This window comes from Diadema antillarum, unplaced genomic scaffold (assembly GCF_040938485.1).
Source record: "Diadema antillarum isolate AM-2024a unplaced genomic scaffold, OU_Dant_1.0 seq00000539_RagTag, whole genome shotgun sequence".
NCBI lineage: Eukaryota > Metazoa > Echinodermata > Echinoidea > Diadematoida > Diadematidae > Diadema > Diadema antillarum.
In genome coordinates this window covers 872,651-895,394 of record NW_027271487.1, presented here as the reverse complement: position 1 = coordinate 895,394, position 22,744 = coordinate 872,651, and the positions used below count along the sequence as shown (strand labels likewise).

The 22,744-nt window shown below is 41.1% G+C and overlaps 1 protein-coding gene across 2 annotated transcripts in view; it reads left to right on the top strand.

Moving 5' to 3' along the window:
- The window catches only part of LOC139734685 (E3 ubiquitin-protein ligase MARCHF6-like), a 231,794-nt gene that overhangs the window by 134,591 nt on the left and 74,459 nt on the right, over positions 1-22,744 (top strand). For both annotated transcript variants that reach the window (XM_071645478.1, XM_071645477.1), the window contains exon 6: positions 18,291-18,534. In XM_071645478.1, coding sequence (XP_071501579.1) covers positions 18,291-18,534 — 244 coding nt within the window. The remainder of the gene's footprint in view (positions 1-18,290; positions 18,535-22,744) is intronic.

The window sequence follows — 22,744 nt, the reverse complement described above, 5'->3', positions numbered from 1 at the left end:
GTGGAATTTAGATTTCCGCAATCTCCCTATATCGTACAACGATTATTCGGTGCTTAGCAAGGCGGCAAGCACAGCCTCTTCTAGCGGCCTCTTTCCGTGAAAGTCACATGGTGGCTACATCGTGATGGAGGCACAACAGCTCCAACAGCTGCATCATCCGGCTAAGTCCGGTGCAGCGGAAAGCATCAACGTTGTTTGCGAAGAACATTCCTCTCCAACAGACAAAAAAGTCAAGCCAAAAAAGAAACTAGTTAAGTCAGATACGGTTTCCGGTACTAACATGGCGGGTAAAGTGCCGCAATCGAAGTGGGGCCCAAAGACGGCCGAAAAATCCTCGGATGTCGAGGACAGACTATCGAGACTGGAAAGTCTTCTGAGTAAAGTGGTCAACGCGCTGCCCAGTGTAAACTCCACGCCGAAACCGGCATCACGCCGCTGAGGCGCACAAACAGCGCCGGACAGTGTGAAATTCCTATGGAAACTGATTTTCAACAGTGCGGGGAGCCGCACGTGCGTGACACGGGCGAAGCCAACGGGGAAGAAGGCGAATTTGCGTCAGACGTGGCAGACGTCGTGCAAGAAATTCCTGTTCTCGCAGCAAAATTTGCCAAGCTGAGTGATACAGGGCTACCGGTGGAAGAGGACTTAGCCAGCTCTACTACTTACCTCATAAGCCACCCGCTAGAAGAAAAAGTGTTGGAAGAGACGGCATCTAAGTATCCAGCCCCGAGCAACTGTGTTTACCTCGCTACACCGAAGTTGAACGGCCCGATCTGGGATAACCTACCGCAACACACACGCAATAGAGATGCTAAGTTACAGCGTGTGCTGAAGTCGCTGACGAAGGGCCTGAGTGCGCTAATACAGTCCTTCCCATCACCTCGGCTGACTGACACACAGTAGGACGCATTGGCGTTGCTGTGCAATGCCAATTTTGAACTGAATTCGTGGAGGAAAGAGCTTATCAAGCCGGACATGGCAGCCACTTACTCTCATCTTTGCAAACCTTCCACTCCCGTCACTAAATTCCTATTCGGGGATGAATTGAGAAAGAGAATGAAAGATCTCAAAGAGAAGCAGAAAGCTGCATCAGGAGTGATAAGAAACCCAATTTTGCGGCCACAGTCTAGTACGTACCACCCGTACAGGGGAGCAGCTTTCTCCAAGCGACAATACAGAAGCGCTGGCTGGACTGCAAGTTCAGCTGCTTCAACACACAGACCAACAGCCGGCGGTAGTAGCAGGCCTTTTTTAGGTCAGCACCCACAGTGGGGTCACAGCAAGCAGCCACCACTCCGCACAGCGAGCTGCCCCCCACAACTAGTCCATGGGCCAGGCCAGATATTGGTACCACCTGAGGTGGCAAAACCTTTTTGGTGTCATTTTGTTTGTTGGGCATAGATATGCTTATCAAGCTATGATAGCATTTCCAAATGAGTAGCTTAGTCATAATAAATGAATTTTTAACCAACTTGGTCTCGTTGTTATATCCCTGTACTTCTGAATCGAAACTAACTGCTATACAAAGAAGAGCACTGTCTTCTGTATGTTCACAGGTGTTCTGTTGTAAACGTGGTGCGCTTAGTCTTTATTCAAGGCAGCGAAGGGAATATCCGAAGGTTAAGATGTCCACAGCATTTAGTCTTTATTCAAGACGGCGAAGGGAATATCCAAAGCTTATAATACAGTGTATATCCCTTTATCTAAAAACAGCAACAAAAACTAGACTTCGAATTTGTCAACACTGACAAATTAGGTGATCCGATCTATTCGGAAATCAATGATTTGAGTCCTGACCCCACTAGGCATGCCCATACTGGTTTAATTTGTGTTGAGGGGACATTGGCCTTGTGATGTTGGATTCTCATTTAGAAAAGGGAGTCAGACCTGCCATCTTTGCTACCGAATTCCGCGTACACTAACGAAGATACAGAATGAAGTATATTTGACCTTTGACCCCAATTTGCACACCCAAGATGGCATATGAACAAAAAGTGGTTATTTTGTGAAATGATTCTTGTAACATGGTCTTTGCATGTGCAAAATATGGGAAAGATAGGACATGATTTCACCAAGATACAGGATGAAACATTTATGACCTTTGACCCTAATTTACATACCCAAGATGGTGTCCGATCAAGTAGTTATTATTTTATGAAATAATATACGTGATATGACCTAAACATCTGCAAAATATGGGGGTGATAGGGGCTGTCTTTCTTGAGTTATTGCAAAGAAAGTTCCAGAAAGAAAGAAATATCTTAAAGGACAAGTTCACCTTCATAAACATGAGGATTGAGAAAATGCAACAATATTAGTAGAACACATCAGTGAAAGTTTGAGGAAAATTGGACAATCGATGCAGAAGTTATGAATTTTTTAAATTTTTGTGTTGGAACCGCTGGATGAGGAGACTACTACAGCTTGTGAGTCATATGCGTACAAAAGTATAAAGAAAATGTAAAAGAAAATTCAACATATTTTCACTTTTTTCGCATAATAAAAGAGCACTTGACTTGCCTCTTTCTAAAGGCATGGGGAATAATATTACCCATAACATTTGTCGGTAACGAGTCAGGGGAATGTGTACTTTTTTCAACAGATGGAATTTTGTGAAATTCTCTTTATATTTTCCTTATATTGTTGTACGCATGTGACATCTAAGTTATTCATACACTGCAGTAGTCTTCTCATCCAGCGGGTACTGCACAAAAACTTCAAAAATTCATAACTTTTGAACGGATTGTCTGATTTTCCTCAAACTTTCAATGATGTGTTCTACTAATATTGCTACATTCTCTCAATCCTTATGTTTATGAAGGTGAACTTGTCCTTTAATACATCGAAGATAACCTCTAATTTCAACCAAGTTTTTTAACGTAATCCCGACATTGTATGAAAAAAGGAGGTCACGCTTTCGATAGCGCAAAGTCTCAGCTACAACTTATTAAAATTCACCGAAGAAATTCACCGAAGGGTAAGTGAGCTAGTCGTCGATAAAGACAATCATGTCAATTTTCACATCTAGAAAAATTCCCTCCCATAGAGATAACACGTCATAACGAAGATACAGGAAGAAGTACATATGACCTTTGACCCCACTTTGCACAGACAAGATGGCATCTGAGCCAAAAATGGTTATCTTGTGAAATGATCCTTGTAACATGGTCTTTATGTGTGCAAAATATGGGAAAGATAAGACATGTATTCACCAAGATACAGGATGAAACATTTATGACCTTTGACCCTAATTTACATACCCAAGATGGCGTCTGATCAAGTAGTTGTTATTTTATGAAATAATGTCCGTGACATGAACTAAACATGTGCAAAATATGGTGGTGATAGGGTATGTTTTTTCTTGAGTTATTGCAAAGAAAGTTGCAAAAAGAAAGGAATATGAAAATACATCGAAGATAAGCTTTAATTTCAACCAAGTTTTTGGATGTGATCCCGACATCGGAAGAAAAAATAAAGGGCACATTCACGATAACCCAAAGTCTCAGCTACAACATATCAAAATCTGGGAGAAATTCACCGAAGCATAAGTGAGCTAGTGCTCGAAAAAGATAGTCATGTCAATTTTCATTTCCAGAAAAATTGCACTCCCTAAGAGATAACGCGTAAACAGGTCAAATTTGACAAGATTACTTTCAATCCATTTTTACGAGGTGATGCCGTCATCCAATCAAAATGTTGTTATTACATAAATGAAAGATCATTTAATAAGCTACAACATACTGAAATCTGGGTGAAAATTTGGCAAAGGATAAGTGAGATACGCTCGAATGAACTTGAAATTCGATGACGTCATTTTGAAAATTTACTTTTTTCATTTTATTAAGAAATTTGATATCTTTTAATCATTTTTCCAGCATCGCCAACCCATGAAATGACATGTACAACTCATCAGCTTTCAGAATATGTAAAGAAAATGGGGGGTCACCGTCCATCCTGACGAGTAAAATCAGATTTCAAATTGGCGGTTTTTTGGCATAGTTGTACTGTCTATCGCCATTGACGCGCGCGCGGAATTTCAACTTTGACGGGCCCGTATGACGTTATATTGACTTGAAACTTGGTAGAAATATTCCTTGACATTTCAGGCATCCGATAAGGGTAAAAAAACGGGAAATTTCTATTGCATATGAGCTGTGCATGCATATATGTGCGCGCGCGTACGTGTCCATCCAATTTTTTCAATTTTTCAAAAAATGCTCCAAATGGTCTGAAACGTGTGCAAAAAAAATTTGAGCTCGATTTGAGCATACAAATATTTCGACGCACGCGTACGTGCACATTTTACGGGTAGAGATGAATTTTGAAAACATGAGTAGAATCAGCTTCATTTAAACTATATGTGACGTAAATTTAATTGAAAAATTCCATTCCATTAATGAGATATGATTGAGAATGTGTTTTCATATAATGACGTCATAGTGACGTCACGGTCGACTGATCACTATGATTTTACTAGATCTGTCGTCTTTGGGACACGATACATACATGGTATAAGTCTGAACTTGATAGGCATAGCACTTTCTGAGCTATATCTGCACAACTTTGGGGGAGAAAAAGAAAGAAGAAGAAGAAGAAGAAGAAAGAATCCATACAGAAACAGAAGGTGATCCGAGAGGATACTCGGATCACCTAATAAAGCAATTCTTCGTGAATTTTACCGTATTTTTAAAATTATTAATCATTTTCCGGTGAAAACGCTACGGTGAAAACGCTAATACCACGCCAGTGTTGCTTTATTTCCATCCAACAATGAAAGATAATGCAAAAACAATGTAACGGGACACTTCAATACATTATGATAAATAATAATAAATAATATTGTAAATGAACAGAGTGATTTTTGTTTAAAACTGATGTATTTGTTGAGAGGGTAGTATAAAAACAGTATAGATAATCCATTTCATTAGGAACTTTAGATATGATAACGGTACATTGTTCTAGATAAAGACTAAGTGCACCGCGTGACACCTGTGGACATCATAACCCTTCGGATATTCCCTTCGCTGCCTTGAATAAAGATTAAGTGCACCGCATTTACAACAGAACACCTGTGGACATACAGAAGACAGTGCTCTTCTTTGTATAGCGGTTAGTTTCGATTCAGAAGTATAGGGTTATAAAAACGAGATCAAATTGGTTAAAAATTCATTTATTATGACTAAGCTACTCATTTGGAAATGCTATCATAGCTTGATAAGCACATCTATGTCAGACAAACAAAATGACACCAAAAAGGTTTTGCCACCTCAGGTGGCACCAATAACCCATTTTTCGGGTCTTGGCCCATGGACTAAACAGGCTCCTCAGCACAGGCCTCCAATGCAGCGCAAGAAATAACTACCAGCATACTCAAAGAGGTAGGTAGTTTCGATTCACATTATGATCATACCTGCAGTCCCCAATGTATTTGTACATGTGTGCAATGTATTCCAAGGAAAGCTCCAGTGGCAGTCAGAGGTCGAGTGAGGCTTTTTTACAGGCGATGGTGCCAAATCACAGCTGATCCATTCATTTTGGCAGCAATCAGGGGTTACAAAATTGAGTTTGAAGAAGCATGTACTGTATACGCTATATATTTCGCGGGGGTTTTATTTTCGCGAATTTCGCGAGTCGGGAGCTATTCGCGAAATTAACAACACGCGAAAATATTACCTTCCAAAATGAATACAAACATTTCAGTACTAGTATACCATGTCGCGGCTTACTGAACAGACCATACTGGCTAAGCTTGTTTACGTACATACAGCACGTCCACGTCTATACTTACGAGTACTGTAGAGAGCCAATCCATTATCGCAAGGGGACCACTCGTCAGAAATCTAGCGCGATGGAATTAACCACTTCAAAAATGTTGAATTCGAACTTACTAGTTCGCAGAGTTTGGTAAGTTTTTTTCATGCAGTGTATAACTAGTATCATTCTTATTTGCTAGTAAGTTGAAAATTCACACTTTCTTTGCCACTTCATATTTTCTCTGGTCCCCCAATCGCGAATTTAACCACTCGCGAAAATGTGTGACAGCGGCAATTCGCGAAAATTTATGTACGCGAAAATTATAGCGTATACAGTATGCCCCCTAGGAGGGATAAGCCCTTCATTCAATACAAACCAAACCAGCACAGTTCAACTTGTATTGACAGAGAGATCGCAAGCTTACTGACGAAGAATGTTATCGAAGAATGTGGTCATGAAGAAGGAGAATTTCTCTCCAACATTTTCACATGACCCAAGAAAAATGGAGGTGTCCGACTAATACTTGATTTGTCAAAATGGATAACATTCATACAGCTGCCCTTTTAATCTCCCCAGGAGATTTCCTAGCCTCAGTCGACCTCCGAGATGCTTACTACTCCATCCCAATTGACACTGAATACAGAAAATTCTTGAAATTTCCGTGGAAAGGGAAATTTTACAGATTCAAAGTCCTACCAAATGGGCTCAGCACAGCGCCCAAACTTTTCACCAAACTCATGAAACCTGTTTTCGCTGCACTGAGAGAAATGGGGCACATAGTATTAGGCTACCTTGATGATACTCTCATTATCGGACAGTCAATAGAACAAGCAAAGGAGGCTGTACGTGCAACCACAAATCTCCTGTCTGAACTAGGTTTCGTAGTCCACGAGGAGAAATCTATGCTAGAACCCCAACAAGAGCTCACATTCCTAGGGTTTAAGCTGCACACGGGTGATATGACTATCTCCCTGCCAGAAGAGAAAATGCAGGACATTATCACAGTCTGTTCAGATTTGCTTGACAATACTAGACCCACAATCAGGTAGGTGTCACATGTTATCGGGAAGATAATAGCTACTTTCCCTGGAGTCCAACATGGTCCTCTTTTCTACAGATGTCTAGAATGTGACAAAATTGCCGCCCTTAAAGCTAACAAAGGCCATTTTGACAGACCTATGAAGCTGTCATTAGAAGGGAAAGAAGAGCTCAAATGGTGGATTAATCATGTCATTGAGGAGTGTGCACCTATTAAGCGTAACAGACCTACACTTGAGCTGCATACAGACGCTAGTGGGCTTGGGTGGGGAGCCACAAATCTGTCCATGGAAACAGGAGGCAGATGGAACGATCTTGAAATGAAAAGAGCTAGAAAGAATGATATCAAGCCGGGTTTGGACTGAAGTCCTTTTGCTCTTCTTTTTATGATGTTCATGTCCTCCTTAGGTCAGATAACACAACAGCAGTTGCTTATTTGAATAACATTGGAGGTATTAAGTCCAAGGATTGTGACAGTGCAGCTAGAGACATCTGGAGGTGGTGCATGGAACGTAATATTTGGGTTACTGCAGCACACCTTCCAGGGAGTGAGAATACTGAGGCAGACAGCAGGTCTAGAAAGTTCAGTGACCGAAATGAATGGATGCTTAACAAGCAAGCCTTTAACAAACTAGTTTCAGTTTTTGGGCTTCCAGACATTGATCTGTTTGCTTCCAGACTAAACAACCAACATGAGAGATATGTCACTTGGTTGCCAGATCCAAATGCAGAAGCCGTAGATGCATTTACGTTGGATTGAGGAGAATTCAAATTCTATGCCTTTCCCCCATTCTGTCTCATCCCAAGATGTCTTCAAAAAATTAATACAGATAATGGTAGTGCCACATTGGCCCACACAGGCATGGTTTCCTAAGCTGAAAAGGATGTTAAAGGGTGAAGCACTGCTAATTACAAGGAGTAGGAACCTATTAACGCAACCTGTAACGCATGAACCACATCCCTTGTATGATCGAATTGATCTTCTCTGTTGCAGGTTATGCGGCAGCCCTTCGAAAGGACAGGACTAAAGAAGGAAATTGTGGACATTTTGGCCGCTTCTTGGAGAGCCTCTACCCAGAAGCAATATTGTGTGTACATAAGGAAGTGGAAAGACTTTTGCAAGAGCAAGAAGAAAAGCCATCTTCACTCTAGTGTTCAGTTTGTTTTAGAATTTCTTAGTGAGCTTTTTCATGCAGGAGGTTTTGGATACAATGCACTCAACACAGCAAGAAGTGCGCTCGCATCATTCCTAGTTCTTGAGGATGGTGCCTCTACAGTTGGGAACAACATTTTGATATCAAGATTTATGAAGGGAGGTTTTCCATCTCGAACCCCAAGACCTTGCTATGTAGATACTTGGGATGTAAATATTGTGTTTTGCTATCTCAGAAAGCTGTCACCGGCAAATGCACTGAGCCTACGAGATCTCACCAAAAAGCTATGCATGCTCAGGAATGGCTCTCTCCTCAACACAGAGAGCACAGTCATTGCAGCTCCTGAATTTGGACAACGTGATACTCAAGGGATCATCAGTTACATTTCATTTCAGCAAGCTACTGAAACAAAATGGGCCGGGAAATGCTGGCTTAACACTGAGCATGAGGGCCTACCCCCCAGATCGTCGATTGTGCGTTGTCAACTACATCAAAGCCTACATGCGGAGGACTGAGGAAATTCGAGGTCAAGAGCGTCGGCTCTTTTTTAGTTTTTGCAGACCCCATGCGAAAGTAACGTCGCAAACCATCTCCCGGTGGATCAAAGATGTTATGGCAGCGGCAGGAATCGACACTTCAAAGTATAAGGCTCACTCAACAAGAGCAGCTGCGACGTCAGCTGCACACAGAGCAGACTTGCCAGTTTCGTTCATCCTTGAGAAAGCAGGCTGGATGAATGAAAAAACTTTCAGAAAGTTCTACAGCAAACCCTTGCTCGATGATGGGAGCAAGCGTCTCACAACTGCTCTACTAAAGAAATGACCAGACAGGATAAACAATTTACCCTTTTTGGTGAAGTGTATGACAATTCATAGAGTCATTTCTGTTATCTTTCTTACAAATATGGCTGCTGGGCTTCAAAATCTCAGAATGTAGTCTCTTTCGGAGACTCTAGAAGTAAAATAGAAATACTAAATGAGAACTTACCTGTTTGAAATTTGATCTTTATTTTACGAGGGAGTTGTAGGAAGAGAATACATTCCCTCCTCTCCCTCCCAAAGTTTTCAAACTTGAGGCTAAGTTCTCCATAATCTTTCAAATATCCAGCAGCCAAATTTGATGCTTCAAAAAATGACTGCGCGTGCGCAAAGCGGGTCTCTCAATGTATTCTCTTCCTACAACTCCCTCGTAAAATTAAGATCAAATTTCAAACAGGTAAGTTCTCATTTAATCTTTCTATTAATTGACAAAAGAAGTAGGTACTTGGCATTATTCCTTTTAACTTAGATCTACTTGTTAACAAGAAGGAGTAAAGGATTCACAGATAATGAGAGGTTGGCAGTCAGGACTGAGCGCTCTCTCTCTCTCTCGGGTGCCTTTGAATGTTTCTACAGATAAATGGCGCTATATAAATGCTGTTTCATCATCATCATCATCTCTCTCTCTCTCTCTCCCTCTCTTTGTCGGGCATATTCGAATGGCAAGATTCAGTCAGTCCATTTGATGGAAGATTCTATATCTAAAACACCTAAATCATTGATTCTATTTCTGAACTCATGTAGGTCTACAGTACCAGATAGAGTAGAGTCAAACTTAAACCTCCGCTCTAGAGACTAGGGATAGGATATTATGATCTAGCCTCTCGGCGTAGGGTCTAAAGTCAATAAGATATTTTTACTAACGTGTAAAGTTCTAAATCTAACAGTTTAATGTCTTTACCTTGTTAGCTCTAAGTACGTTTGTCGTTAGACATTGATCTGGAACTACAGTAAAACCTCACATTTCATTAGAGAAATCAAGACACTGTTATAGCAAACTGGGCCTATGGCTTAGACCTACAACATAGTAAGTCTAGGCCTACTCTCAGTCTCAGAAAAAGGTAGGCCCCTCCGGTAAATAGCATTAGGGACTGAGTTTCTACAGTGTAAAATTGAACAGTTAACAAAAGTAAAGTAAGATGTTGTTTTACTGCTAGACTAGAGCTAACAGAATATTCTAATGTTAGGTCAAGAATGAAATGTTGGATCTAACGTGAACTTTAGATCTAAGTTAGCCTAGATATATATGCATGCATTGGAACCTCTAGATGTCTAGGCCTAGATCTAGCTAGGCCTTGCTAGTTGGGTCTTTACAAGAAAATTGCCTAGGTTACTTGGTAGAATCAGTGGCCGAGATCTTGACTAGAAAATACTAGATCCTCATTCTGGATGCCAGCTAGGATTTCATTTATACTTCTTAGACCCCTAGATTTTCTATAGAAACATTGTGTTGCCATTGTAACAACATTTTTAAGTGAAAATCATAGAAATTGCTGATTTACTTATCTTGCTCCCTCAGGTTTTGAGCACTTGACTTGAGATATGGCACAATGTGACCATCAGTGAGCAAAATATTTATTCAGTGTTGTTTTTTTCAATAAAAAGCATACAAAGTAATTGCTAGTTGAGCTAACTCCCTCAGTGTTAAGTGGGGGTATTAATCACATTGAGTGATAGTTCTTGAGTTTTCTGTTTTTGAAGGGATGACTTTATAATATACTGTAAAACATGATATATTCGCGGCATGAAAATTTTGTGAATTGGAGCCGATGGCCTTTCTCCCAGTATGAAATTTTTGCCAATTGCAACTGGCATCCAATGCATATTGTGTAGGCAAGAACTTTCGCATGCATTTTACTTTCGCGAATGTCGGCACTCGCGAAATTTGTGAAATTAGAATGCATGCGAACATTCCTCTATTTACAGTACTCTGTTCCATAGCACCATGAGTATCTTTTCAGGTAGAATGAGAGCTTTATAAGAGTTTCTCTATTATTATTATTATAAGCTAAATGTTATTATACCCCCACCGACACATAGTGTGTATGGAGGTACATAGGAATCACTCTGAGGTTGAGTGGCTGGGCAGTCGGTCGGTAGGTTGTGGATCGAACTACTCTAATTTTTTTAGCGAATGACCCCAAATTTGGTATGTGTGACCGCTATCAAAGATGGATGTGCAAGATACCTTTTTTATTAATTAGTATCGCATAATGCGTTGCCATGACAATGGCAAATTTTTCGTAAAAACTTTTGGATTGAACTTCTCTCTCATTTTTAGCTCACCCGAGCCAAAGGCTCAAGTGAGCTATTGCGATCGCTCTTTGACGGGCATCCGGCGTGCCTTGTGCGTCGTGTGTAAACTTTGTACATTTTCATCTTCTTCTTGAAAACCCCTTGACCGATTTTCACCAAACTTGGCAGGGAGCATTCCTCGGGGGATATGAACTCATTTGTTCATATCCGCTCAGTGCCCAACCTGGGGGGGGGGGGGGGCAGAGGGGCCCAACCCACCCCTCACCCTTCCCCCTCCCCCCCCCCCAAAAAAAGAGAAAAACTGAAGGAATCTTAGACAATCTTCTTCTCTAGAACCAGAAGTGATAGAGCCGAGTTAATACTATGAGTTAGTACAGTGATGACAGTAGTTTCAAGTGCGTTCATGGCGGAATCAGGGGTGCTTCCCTTGTGACCTAGTTGAGGGTGGTGGGAGGGGTCCTGAATTGTACATGTTCATCTTCTTCTGGAAAACCATTATGAATTGTCACCAAACAGGTAGCATCCCTAGGGTAATCTCAGTTCCGTCTAATGGGCACCATGCCCCACCTGGGGGCCCCAGGGGGGCCCAATTTACTCCCCATTAAGGAATCTTTAAAGATCTTCCCTAGAACCAGAAGTGATAGAGCTAAGTTGATACAATGAGTTAGTACATTGATGACTGTTTCAAGTTTGTTCGTAGTGGAATCAGGGGTGCCCCCCCCCCCCTTGGGACCCAGGGGAGGGGGCCTAAATCATACATTTTCGTCTTCTTGAAAACAACAAAGGATTTTCACCAAATAGGATCTCAATATGTTTCAATGGACATCATGCTTCCCTTGGGGGCCCCAGGGGGCCCAAACCTCCTAAATTAAGGAACATTCAATAATATTCTTCTCTAGAGTCAGAAGTGAAGGACAGTGTACTTGGCAGGAATTTTATCAGTGTGATGGAATATGCAAATGGACACCATGCCCCGGCTCTCAAAGCTGCCCCACCCCACCCGTTGCCCCAAGTTTCCAATGTCCTCAGGTAAGAGTCTGCAAGAATGCATGGAACTTGCGATACTCAGGTGAGCGCGAGAGCCCCCGGGTCTCTTGTTTGAGCAATTAACCCCAAATTTGGCATGTGTGACCGCTATCAGAGGCAGATGTGCAAGACACCTTTTTCATTAGTATTGCATCATGTGTTGTCATGGCAATGGCAAATTTTCATTAAAATCTTACAAAATGTGCCTCAAACTACTCTCAGTTTTGTAGCAATTCAGTTGAAATTTGGCATATACGATCAATGTAATGTGTAGATTTACATCAGTAGTTCTTGTGGAAACTCCGTGAGAGACGTAGTTTTGACTAATTTTCGCCCATAGAGCTTTGTCAAGTCAATGGCAGATTTTATTTTGAAGCAGATATAAATCAAAATAAAAGATGTGTCATCAGTGGTAGCGCGTCCATAACAAAATGTGCACATACACAAGTAGCGCACGAAGTAGGACGTCACAAAGGAAACTAAGAAGGCAGGGAAAATACAAGAAGCGCACAAAATAAGACATCACAAAGAACACCGAGAAAACATGCCACAAAGCAAGAAAGTGGAAGATCGCAGATGAGGGAAAGAGAGAGGGAGAGAGAGAAAATAGGAACGAAAATAAAAATGACATACACAGAGGCAGAGAAGATAAAGAGAGAAGAGATGAATTATTCCTTAACGGGGAAAGAACGGAAAGAAACATTGAGTCCATTGGGTTGCAGGCAGCCAAGGCAATGGATAAATTGTTCCTCGTGTAGTTTGCGGACTTCGTCTGTGCCACCATGACAGGTCGTCATCATGCCAATCTTGAGGTGATTGATGGTGTGCCTGGGCAGGTTGATGTGGTGGGCCACTGGAAGTCCAGGTGTATTGAGCCTTACCGATCGAAGGTGTTCTGTTGTGCGGTCTGCCAGTCTCCGTTTAGTCTCGCCTATGTAGATCTTGTGGCAGGCTGTACATGTGATCACGTAGATCACATTTTCGGCAGTGCAGGAGAAACGATCGTGAACAAACCAGGTGTAATTTGGTCCTTTGATGTGTGCTGCTCCATCCACATGGCTACTTGTGTTGCACCTTCTCTTTCCACAGGGTTGGGTACCGCATCCCAAATCTGCTTCAGACTGTGCCTGGGCCTTCATCCCTGTGTGGACCAGCAGATCCAGCAGACTCCGGTCCTTCTTGTATGCTACGAGAGGAGGATCTTTGAAGATTTCATTGGTGATGGCATCCTCTTGTAAGATGTGTGTCTTGTCCATAATGGTGGAAACGAGCTTTTCCGTTGATGGGCGATATGTCAGAACTAGTGGTACTCTGTCGCTGTTCTGTTGTCTCCTGGGCTCCAGGGCTTCTTGCTTCTTGTTGCCCTTTTGACAACCTGTTTAGGGTAGCCACTCGTTCAAAGAAACCAGCCATTTCAGGCGATTTCTGTTGGAAGTCTTCATCATCACTGCAGAGACGGTGGAGTCTAGTGAGTTGGGAGAACGGTATTGAGTGTTTGCAGCTGGTCGGGTGAGATGATGAGTAGTTCAGATAGCAATGCGCATCGGTAGGCTTGTAGTGTACGCTTGTCTTTATCCGATCTCCTTCTAGGCTGAGCTTAATGTCCAGGAATGCAATCGAGTCTGCGGAAATTTCATGCGTGAATCTTAGTGAGTTATGGAAGTTGTTGAAGTGGTTCATTCAGTTGTTCGAGGGTGCAGGATGCAACTCCGATGTAGTCGTCAATGTACCTCTTTAGAAGAAGTGGTTTGTGGCCTTGGAAACTCCTGATAATTTCCTCCTCGATGAGGCCTACGAAAAGGCAGGCATACGAAGGGCCCATTTTAGTTCCCATGGCAACTCCCTTCTTCTGATGGTAGAAATTTCCATTGAACTGGAAAGTGGAAAGTTTCAGCACTAGCTCCACAAGGCGCAGGATGGTGGTGTCATCTGGCCGGTCAGGAGACGGGAACTTCTGCAAGAAATGCTTTATTGCCCGTATTCCCTCATGTAGAGGGATATTACTGTAGAGAGAAGAAACATCCATGGTAAACAGATATTGGGGGCCTTGTGCTGAGAGCTTCAGAGTTTCAAAGACACGGAGGGCATCCAAAGAGTCCTTCAGGTATGTATCCAGCTGTGCAACAAGAGGGGAGAGTACGCCATCTAGGTTTTGACTCACCAGCTCCGTCGGGCTTCCTATGGTAGAAACTATTGGTCTGCCGAAATTACCCTCTTTGTGGATTTTAGGAAGAAGGTAGGAGGTTGAAACGCGGGGGGACTTCTGACAAAGGTTCGATGGCGATGGTGGGAGAGCGTTACTCCTGATAAGATCCGTAACTGTGTCTTTAACAATCTTGTGATGATCGCTTGTTGGATCACTGTCTATCTTTTCATAGAAAGTTGGATTGTTCAGTTGACGCTCGACCTCGGCGATGTATAAGTCACGTCGCCATACGATGACGGCTCCTCCTTTGTCAGCCGATTTTATAATGTAGTTGGTGTTCTTCCTCAGGGACTTAAGCACTTTTTCTTCTTTCTCAGTGATATTAGATCGAGATGGTGTACAGGATGACTTTAGGTTGTTGACGTCCATCCTACATTTACTGATAAAGTGATCAAGATTGGGGTTCTCACCTTCTGATGAAGTCCAAGTAGAACGCTTCGGTTGCAAAAATTCAAATGACAGAGGGCGTGATGGTTTGGGGGTAAAATCCGCCGAGTCATTTATTCCCCGGTCAGCTTGATCAGATTCACTGTTCTTTTCGGCAAAGTGTGCTTTCAGCCGTAGACGACGTGCGAAGCTCTCGAAGTCATGTCGAACCTCAAAATCATCCACTGATTTCCGTTTTGGAACAAACGTCAAGCCTCTCGAAAGAAGAGCGCGTTCACCTTCATCAAGCGGTAAATCTTCAGGAATAGTTACAACTAGACGATGAGACGAAGGTTTCCTTTCATCAGCAATAATGTGATCTTCTGTCCCATGAACACTCTCTTTGATACTATGATGTTCGGCATTAGTATCAGACACTCGATTAGCCACGAGGTAGAACAAGGAGGCAAGTTTCTTATGTTTGTGGAATTGAAGGCAAGTATAGATAATAGTACTCACAGTTGCAGTCAATGTAATGTGTATTTGTGCAAGACACCTTCTTTGTATGTGTGAACAAATCTACTGCCATGGCAACAGCAGTTTTTTATACCATTGACCAATTATGCAAAAATATGTAGATTGACCTAACTCCCTGAGTTTTTTTATTATTTAACTTGAATTTTGGCACGTGTGACCACTACAGCATATAGACGTGTAGAACATATCTTCTGTTGATGTTGAACAATGCATTGCCATTGTAAGGTAAAGCATTTTTTTCACTAAAAAGCATGCAATGATATTGTGGATTCAGCTAACTCCTTCAGTCTTTAAGCATTTAGCTTGAAATTTGGCACATGTGACCACTATAGTAGGTAGATGTGCATTGTTGAACAATGTGTTGCCAGGGTAACAGCATAATTTGAATTTTAAAAAAAACATACAAAATACTGTGGATTCAGCTAAGTCCCTCAGTCTTAGAGCATTTGGCTTGATATTTGGCATATTTGACTAACAGTGAGCAAAATACATCTACAGTTGAACCTCTCTTATCCGGCCTCCCCTTATCCGGATCTCTCTATTATACGGACGCAATCTCGCCGTGATTTTTTTTTTTTTAATAATTTTGGGAGGAAAGGGGGATTCCCAACTCCTTGAGAACTCCTACACAAACACACATGAATTACATATTACTTCCAATATGATTAACATACATTACATCAAATTTCCTTCCAAATTGCTTACCTTCAGACATTTTAACATCCCCAAACATTCCCAAATGTAACAATAAAAAGGTTGCAGTATACACATTACTACATGTGGTACTACAATGGGCTACATCAGTACATGTGTATGTATATGTACATGTATAAAGCATTGAGTCTCCCGTATCCGGCCAAATCCCTTATCCGGATGAGCCACGGTCCCGACTTGTCCGGATACGAGAGGTTCAACTGTATTCAATATTGAACAATGCATTGCCATGGTTTCAAAAAAAAAAAAATCCATTAAAAAGCGTACAAAGTAATAGCTGGTTGAGCTAATTCCCTCAGTTTTATATGGGGGTATTCATGACATTGAGGGATAGTTCTGGTTCATACTAGGTATAGTAGTAGCATCAGTGTAATAATGACACACACACACACTAGGTATAGTAGTAGCATCAGTGTAATAATGACACACACACACACAACAACAACAACAACAACAACAACAAACATTACAACGACAAGAGATGTAATTTTGAAATCACTTCCACAGCTGCCAGACTTATTCGGTAACAGAAGAAGGCCATAATTTCAATATGGTCTGCCAAATATATTTCGCCACGTAATGAAAGTCCAGAAGTTAGTACCTGTGCGACATAATAATACTACAGCACGCACTGGCATTTTACATAAGACAAGTGTGTGCATGCTACAGTCTTGTCCACCAGCTTGACAGTGGTAATTTACTTTACATGCTTATAAGATTGCTGCACTGTAGAGCTGGGCAATAGTCATTGCGACAATAGGGAAATATGGTGATTTTCAGCATGTGTATAAGAGTGGAAATGAGCAGTTTGGTGGAGGTCTGTGCTCTCCAAGTGCTTTTTATGCCTCCGCCACAAAGTGTCGCCGGAGGCATTATGTTTTCAGGTTGTCCGTCCGTCGGTAATCAATTTTGTGGACAGCGTAACTAAAAAACCGTTGAGGTATCCTAATGAAACTTGGCATGTAAAATGTATGAGTGGGCGAAGTTGTGCCTATCAACTTTTGTGTGCCCATGCTCAAGGTCAAAGGTCAAAAGGTCAAGGTCAAATGCTCAAAATTGCACTATTTTGCCTGATAGATACATGTATGATATATGCAATGCCTGAAGGTATTTTCTTTAAACTTAGTGTATACATGTACTAACAAATAAAGACTCTGCAGAGAGTGTTTCGGGTCATGAGGTCAAAGGTCAGTTAAAAATTTAAAAATTTCACTTTTTTCTCCATGTCTTGCAAATGATTCAAGGTGTCTTCATGAAAGTTGTTACATATGCATGCACTGACTGGCAGCGATTATCTAGGGAATTTGGGGTCATGAATCAAAGGTCAGGGGTCAAAGGTCAACTCAAAATTTCACTTTTTCCCTCATAATTATGCAATGCCTGCAGGATTTTTCTTGAAACTTAATGTATACATGTATTGCCCAATAGAGATTCTCTGGGAAGTTTCTTGCCAAAAGGTCAAAGCTCAAGTGAAAGTGCTAGATTTCCCATCTTCCTCCATATCTCAAAAGTGACTCAAGGTATCATCATGAAACTTTGTACATATTTATGCATGTTCTACCTGACAGTGTTTCTCTAGGGAATTTTGGGGTCATAGGGTCAAACGCCAGACTAAAATGCAGAAATATTTAATACTGAAATTACACTTTTTCTCCATACCTTGAAAATTGCTCAATGCATAAACTTATAAAAAAGTGAAGTAAAAATCCTGGAATCCCCAAATACATGTACCTGCACTCTTGGACAATATAACAAACCTAGATTAAGGAAAATGCACATTCAACACATTTGTGACAAACCTGACATTGTACTATACACCTATCAGGAGAACCATGCATTGCGGCTGATTTTCACCTCGCATCGCCGGTCAGATATTGTCTTCGACCAAGAAGTGAATCTTCAAAGCCCATTTTCTCCCAATTTTGTCAGGCTAACAAATTAATAAATGCATTATATTCGCTTTATATGACCACTTACAGTGCCGGAGAATACAAGTGTTTTATATCAATGCAAAGCTTAGGAAATGGGCAATGTGATTCAATGAAAAAATGCATTTTCAAAATTCCTTACTTTTGCCTGAAACTGCTGTCGCCGGTCACATTTTTACATTAGTCTTTCACAGAAATCATAACAATGATTTAGTTATTTCAATGGCATGTGTTCTTAAAGCAAAAACAATTAAGTCTTCCCTAGCCCAGTGGTCCCCTTGATGTTGCCTTTTACAAATTATGTGAAGAGGATGTGCCTTGCGAATGGGCGTTCAACTACTGCAAATAGATTTCATCTAGAGACTTTCGTATTTTAAGAAACATCTATGTTTGTTATGGAGCTATGTGTGCTATAAAGGCTTTCAATATTGCTTGATATAAATGGAGAAATGTTTTCTGACCTCTCTCTAACCACCGTGCTCTGTGCTCACAGAGAGCGAATGGCCACTGACATCCTACAGGGCTGCTTTGTAGTTGGCTGCACACTGTGTGCCCTTATCAGCCTTGTACTCCTGAGAGAACAGGTGGCCCATGGGGGAGGTCCTGAGTGGCTGGAAGACCCTGCAGGGGAGAATGCTAGAGGTGGCGGCAATGCTGGAGTGGCTGAGGGAGTCTTGGAACGAGCACTGAGGGGGTTTGCCAACAACAACCAACTCCAGGCAGCTCAGAATCAACAGGTAGGGGCCCATTTTAAACACACACACAAAAAAAAGTTTCAGGTTTAGAAACTTACAATTCTTGTTTTTTATGATGGTAATCTTCTATGTCATCTCAAGGGAAGATATTGTAATATTAATGGTTGATTTAGAGGCAAGAATTATCTTCTCTACTCCTCCTTGTAATATCATAAAAACATGACTTTTCATACAAAAAGAAAAGGTGGGAAGCATAGGTGATTCAGAGAGGCTGACACGGGGGGGGGGGGGGGGGGGGTCATGTGTATGCATTATCTTATGTATTTTCTTTCTTTTTAATGTGGACGGTCTTGAAAATTTAAATTTGTATAGATATCTCCTCCAAAAGCATTTGGCACCGGGCTGCAGCGACTGGTGCTCTCAGCCGCGGGAGGGTCGGCTGTACTTGGTCAGCCATATTTTGTGCTCCGCTCTCTGCCTCAATGTCAACATCGAGGGCAGAAAAAGTCTAAATATGCTTAATGCATGATATGCGTGACTAAAGAGCAGAGCATTTTATATTCAGCGATTTCTGCATCCTGGACTCTTTCGACTATCATACGCAGTGGATTGTGCATATTCAGCAATTGCACTCTGCTCTTTCTCACTCGCCCAGCTGATCACTCGCCAAGACGGTGGACATACACATGGATATAGGCATGTCTGTCCATCCCGTTACATACCTTCACCTGTTAATTTCTTTTGTTCCCAGTGGGCAGAAAGAGAGTTTTGGTGATTAAGTAGTTTCATTACGGGATAAGTTGAAATGTTTTAACCAAAACTAGCTTAGCTTGAAAGCAAATTTAATGCAATTGGCAATCAAACTTAAGTGTTGCTTTGTCTGTCCACTTTTTGAAGGTATGTAACAGATTTTAAGGACACTCATTTTTTGAAAAATAAGCCATATCAGTGCAGTTGCTTGGATTCATAAGACATGCCAGGCCAGCATCTACATAATCAGTATACTTCCACTCCCTAGGGAAGTCCCACAAGTTTCTGCCGTGACTTGACAGTAGCCAAAAACTTGTCTGTCCACTTTGTTACATACCTTCACCCATGTTTGTACCTTCATTGAATATAAAATTTAATAAAAAATACAGAAAGATGAGTCATCAAGGTTTATGGCCTCAGAAAGACATCATATACTAACAATGTCTGAAATCACTTTCCTTTGTGGATCATTCAAAAATATGTGTGAATTAATTTTTTCGTGTGTGGACAAACAACCTGTACAGTAAACGCATGTGTCTGTCCATGTTCGTACCTTCCTTGACAGATGATGGTGACATCTTTCTAGTAATAGAATTAAACATGATCTGGATACTTTTATTTCATGTCATACACTATTTTTATTAGCAGATTAGAGAGCTCAGATGGTTTTAATAAGAAATTTTGGATGATTCCACATGTGAAGGTACGAACATGGACAGACGAAGGTATGAACATGGACAGACGTCTGTCCATGTTCGTACCTTCAAGATCAGATTCCCCTCATGATTATTATCCTTCAGGTGATGTAATTTTACATGGTCAAAATAATTTCATTTCATGTAATAATTTTTTTCCATTAGCAGATCAGAGCATACAGATGTTTCTTGTTAGAAATTTTGAACCATTACACAAGTGAAGGTACGAACATGGACAGACGTCTGTCCATGTTTGTACCTTCAATGACACAAGCTCCCTGACCACATGGTTAACATTGTGTTGTAACTTTAAACAATTGTATTTCTATGAAGAGCATTTACTTTAAGTAATTCATACACAGTATAAAAAGTAACAAAAGTTGTTTTGAAAGGCCCTTGCTTTCCACATTGGCTTAATAGAGAATTTAAACTAAACATGTAAATAATGTTATGACTAATCAATGTTAACATTTCACAATATTTCATAAAATAATGTACATACCCCGGAAATATTCAACTTTGCTTTCATTGTGCATGGTACCTGAAAATATTAATTACAGCTTCTTTCAAATTCTGAATAAGATATACTGCTGAAGGGGACCAATGTCTGTCCATGTTACATACCTTCACTTTTGTGAACATGATGATCCAAGGTCCAGTAGAAAGAAAAGGTGGTCCTAACATATCTTTTCACATTTTGATTATGGCAGAACACATATTTCGCTACATGAAAATAATAAAATGGCATTTAATTAGCAAAACTTAATTTGCAGCCTGAATGTCCCGTTTATGTGCCCCACTTATTGTGAGATTGCCCACATGCATGCTGTGTACAGGTACCGCAGAGTGGCCTGTGTGTGTATGTATTATGCCATGTCGTTTATCGCGGTGCACGGAACATGGCAAATGTCACCACTGGTGAGCCCAAATGAAAGCTACAAATGCGGTATTTAATTTTATTTTTGCATATTAACTGCAAGATCTGTGCAGCTCAGCTGAGTCATAAGGCACTTTTCGATTTGCACGTTGATGCAGGCGTCACCGTGCTATGACATACACTGTTTACGTACTGCACATGCGTCGGTGTCGACTCCTCGTTCACCACCCAATTTTCAAACGAGTTCACCCAGTTTATCACCATCCACCCAAATTTACTCACGCTGCACTCACGCCGCATTATCTATGACGTCATACTCCACTCACGCAAGACGATATCACACAAAAGATCATGATTACTCTCAGCAAATCATTGTTCAGTTCACCTGCTTTCCTATATCTTTCGAGAGAATATCAATAATGATTTTAATTACATAAAAGTTTATGATCTTGTTACATCACAGCAGCACCGCTGACATACAAACTACAGCCTCAGGTATCTAGTTTATTTGCCTGCTTTCACTGTCTTGCAATGTGCAATTGCATACCGTAGTCCCACACATGCATGTACAAGTAATGCTGTACGCAATCACGTCTCGGTGCTTGGCATGGTGCAGTGCATTGCACCTTGCAGTCTTACCATGCATTATGTTTTAAAGGGACTGTACAATACTGGTTGAGGTGAGGATTCAGATTTCTAACATTTTTTGGTGAGATAATGAGCAGCCTCTTGTGAAATATGAAAGAGCGTGTAATTTCAAGAAGGATTCAACATTTATTGGATGAAATTGGCATTGAAATGGCTGAGATATGCAAAAAAAGTGATCCTAGTAAGATAGACAGGCCACGACTTTTATTAGGATCTCTTTGTTTTACCTTGTTTTTAGATATCTCAGTCATTTCAAAACCGATTTTCATCAAATAAACTTTTGATTCCCCTAGAATTGTATGCTCTTAAACATTTCATAGAGTGGTTTCTAAATATCTCGCAAAATGTTACAAGCTGAATCCTCACCTCAACCAGTACTTTACAGTCCCTTTAAAATCCACATAATTCATCCCAGGATACCTATTCAGCATCTAGTCAAAGACAAAGTCAATATCAAAAGTAAAAAACAAGTCACAAATTCCACATATGCACACAAGTTACAGGTACTGGTCATGCCACGAGACGCGACGACCGAAATTGAAGTTTTTCAGCAGTAGCTCGATGTGGGGAGGTGATGCGTTGACATACACTTCCGGCTGGCGTCACAACATTCTCGTTCGCCCAATTGAAAAGTCCCTATTGAGTTTACTCTCACATCAGATGTCATTGTACAGAGACTGTTGTATATGTCCATTCCAATGGTGTTTGGGATGCAACAATGTACATGCACCACTGCATAGAACAGACAAGTCCATTCTCCCATGTAGGGCCAACCAGCAGGTGCAGAATGAGCCGCCCCTGTATCAGCCGCTTAAGGCTCGGTCCCACTTGTTTTTAGGGAGATTCGCATATGAATTGCGCACAAAATTGGTTTATATTCACTAAACATCCGCAATATTCGTGAAACATGCTTGTACAAGTCAGCCGACATCCGCACACATCCGCACTTATCCGCAGAGGCACGTTTTTCCATTCCCAGAAATTTTGAGCTGCACAAATTTTGGTTGCGGATGACATCCGCCTTACATACACAGTGTACGCAATACATACACAATACATATGCAGTACATACTCAATCTTTGCGTTTTATATCCGTTTTTATCTGCTGATATCTGCAACTGACGGGATATTGCGGCTTGGCAGTGAACTGGGACAGTGTGTATTAAAAATGGATACACAATATCCTATCACAAAATGCCTATCACATCCACATCACAAACTAAAATAATTTGTAGCGAATGCATACAGATTGGCCACAAATAGTTTGTTTGTATTACGTCTG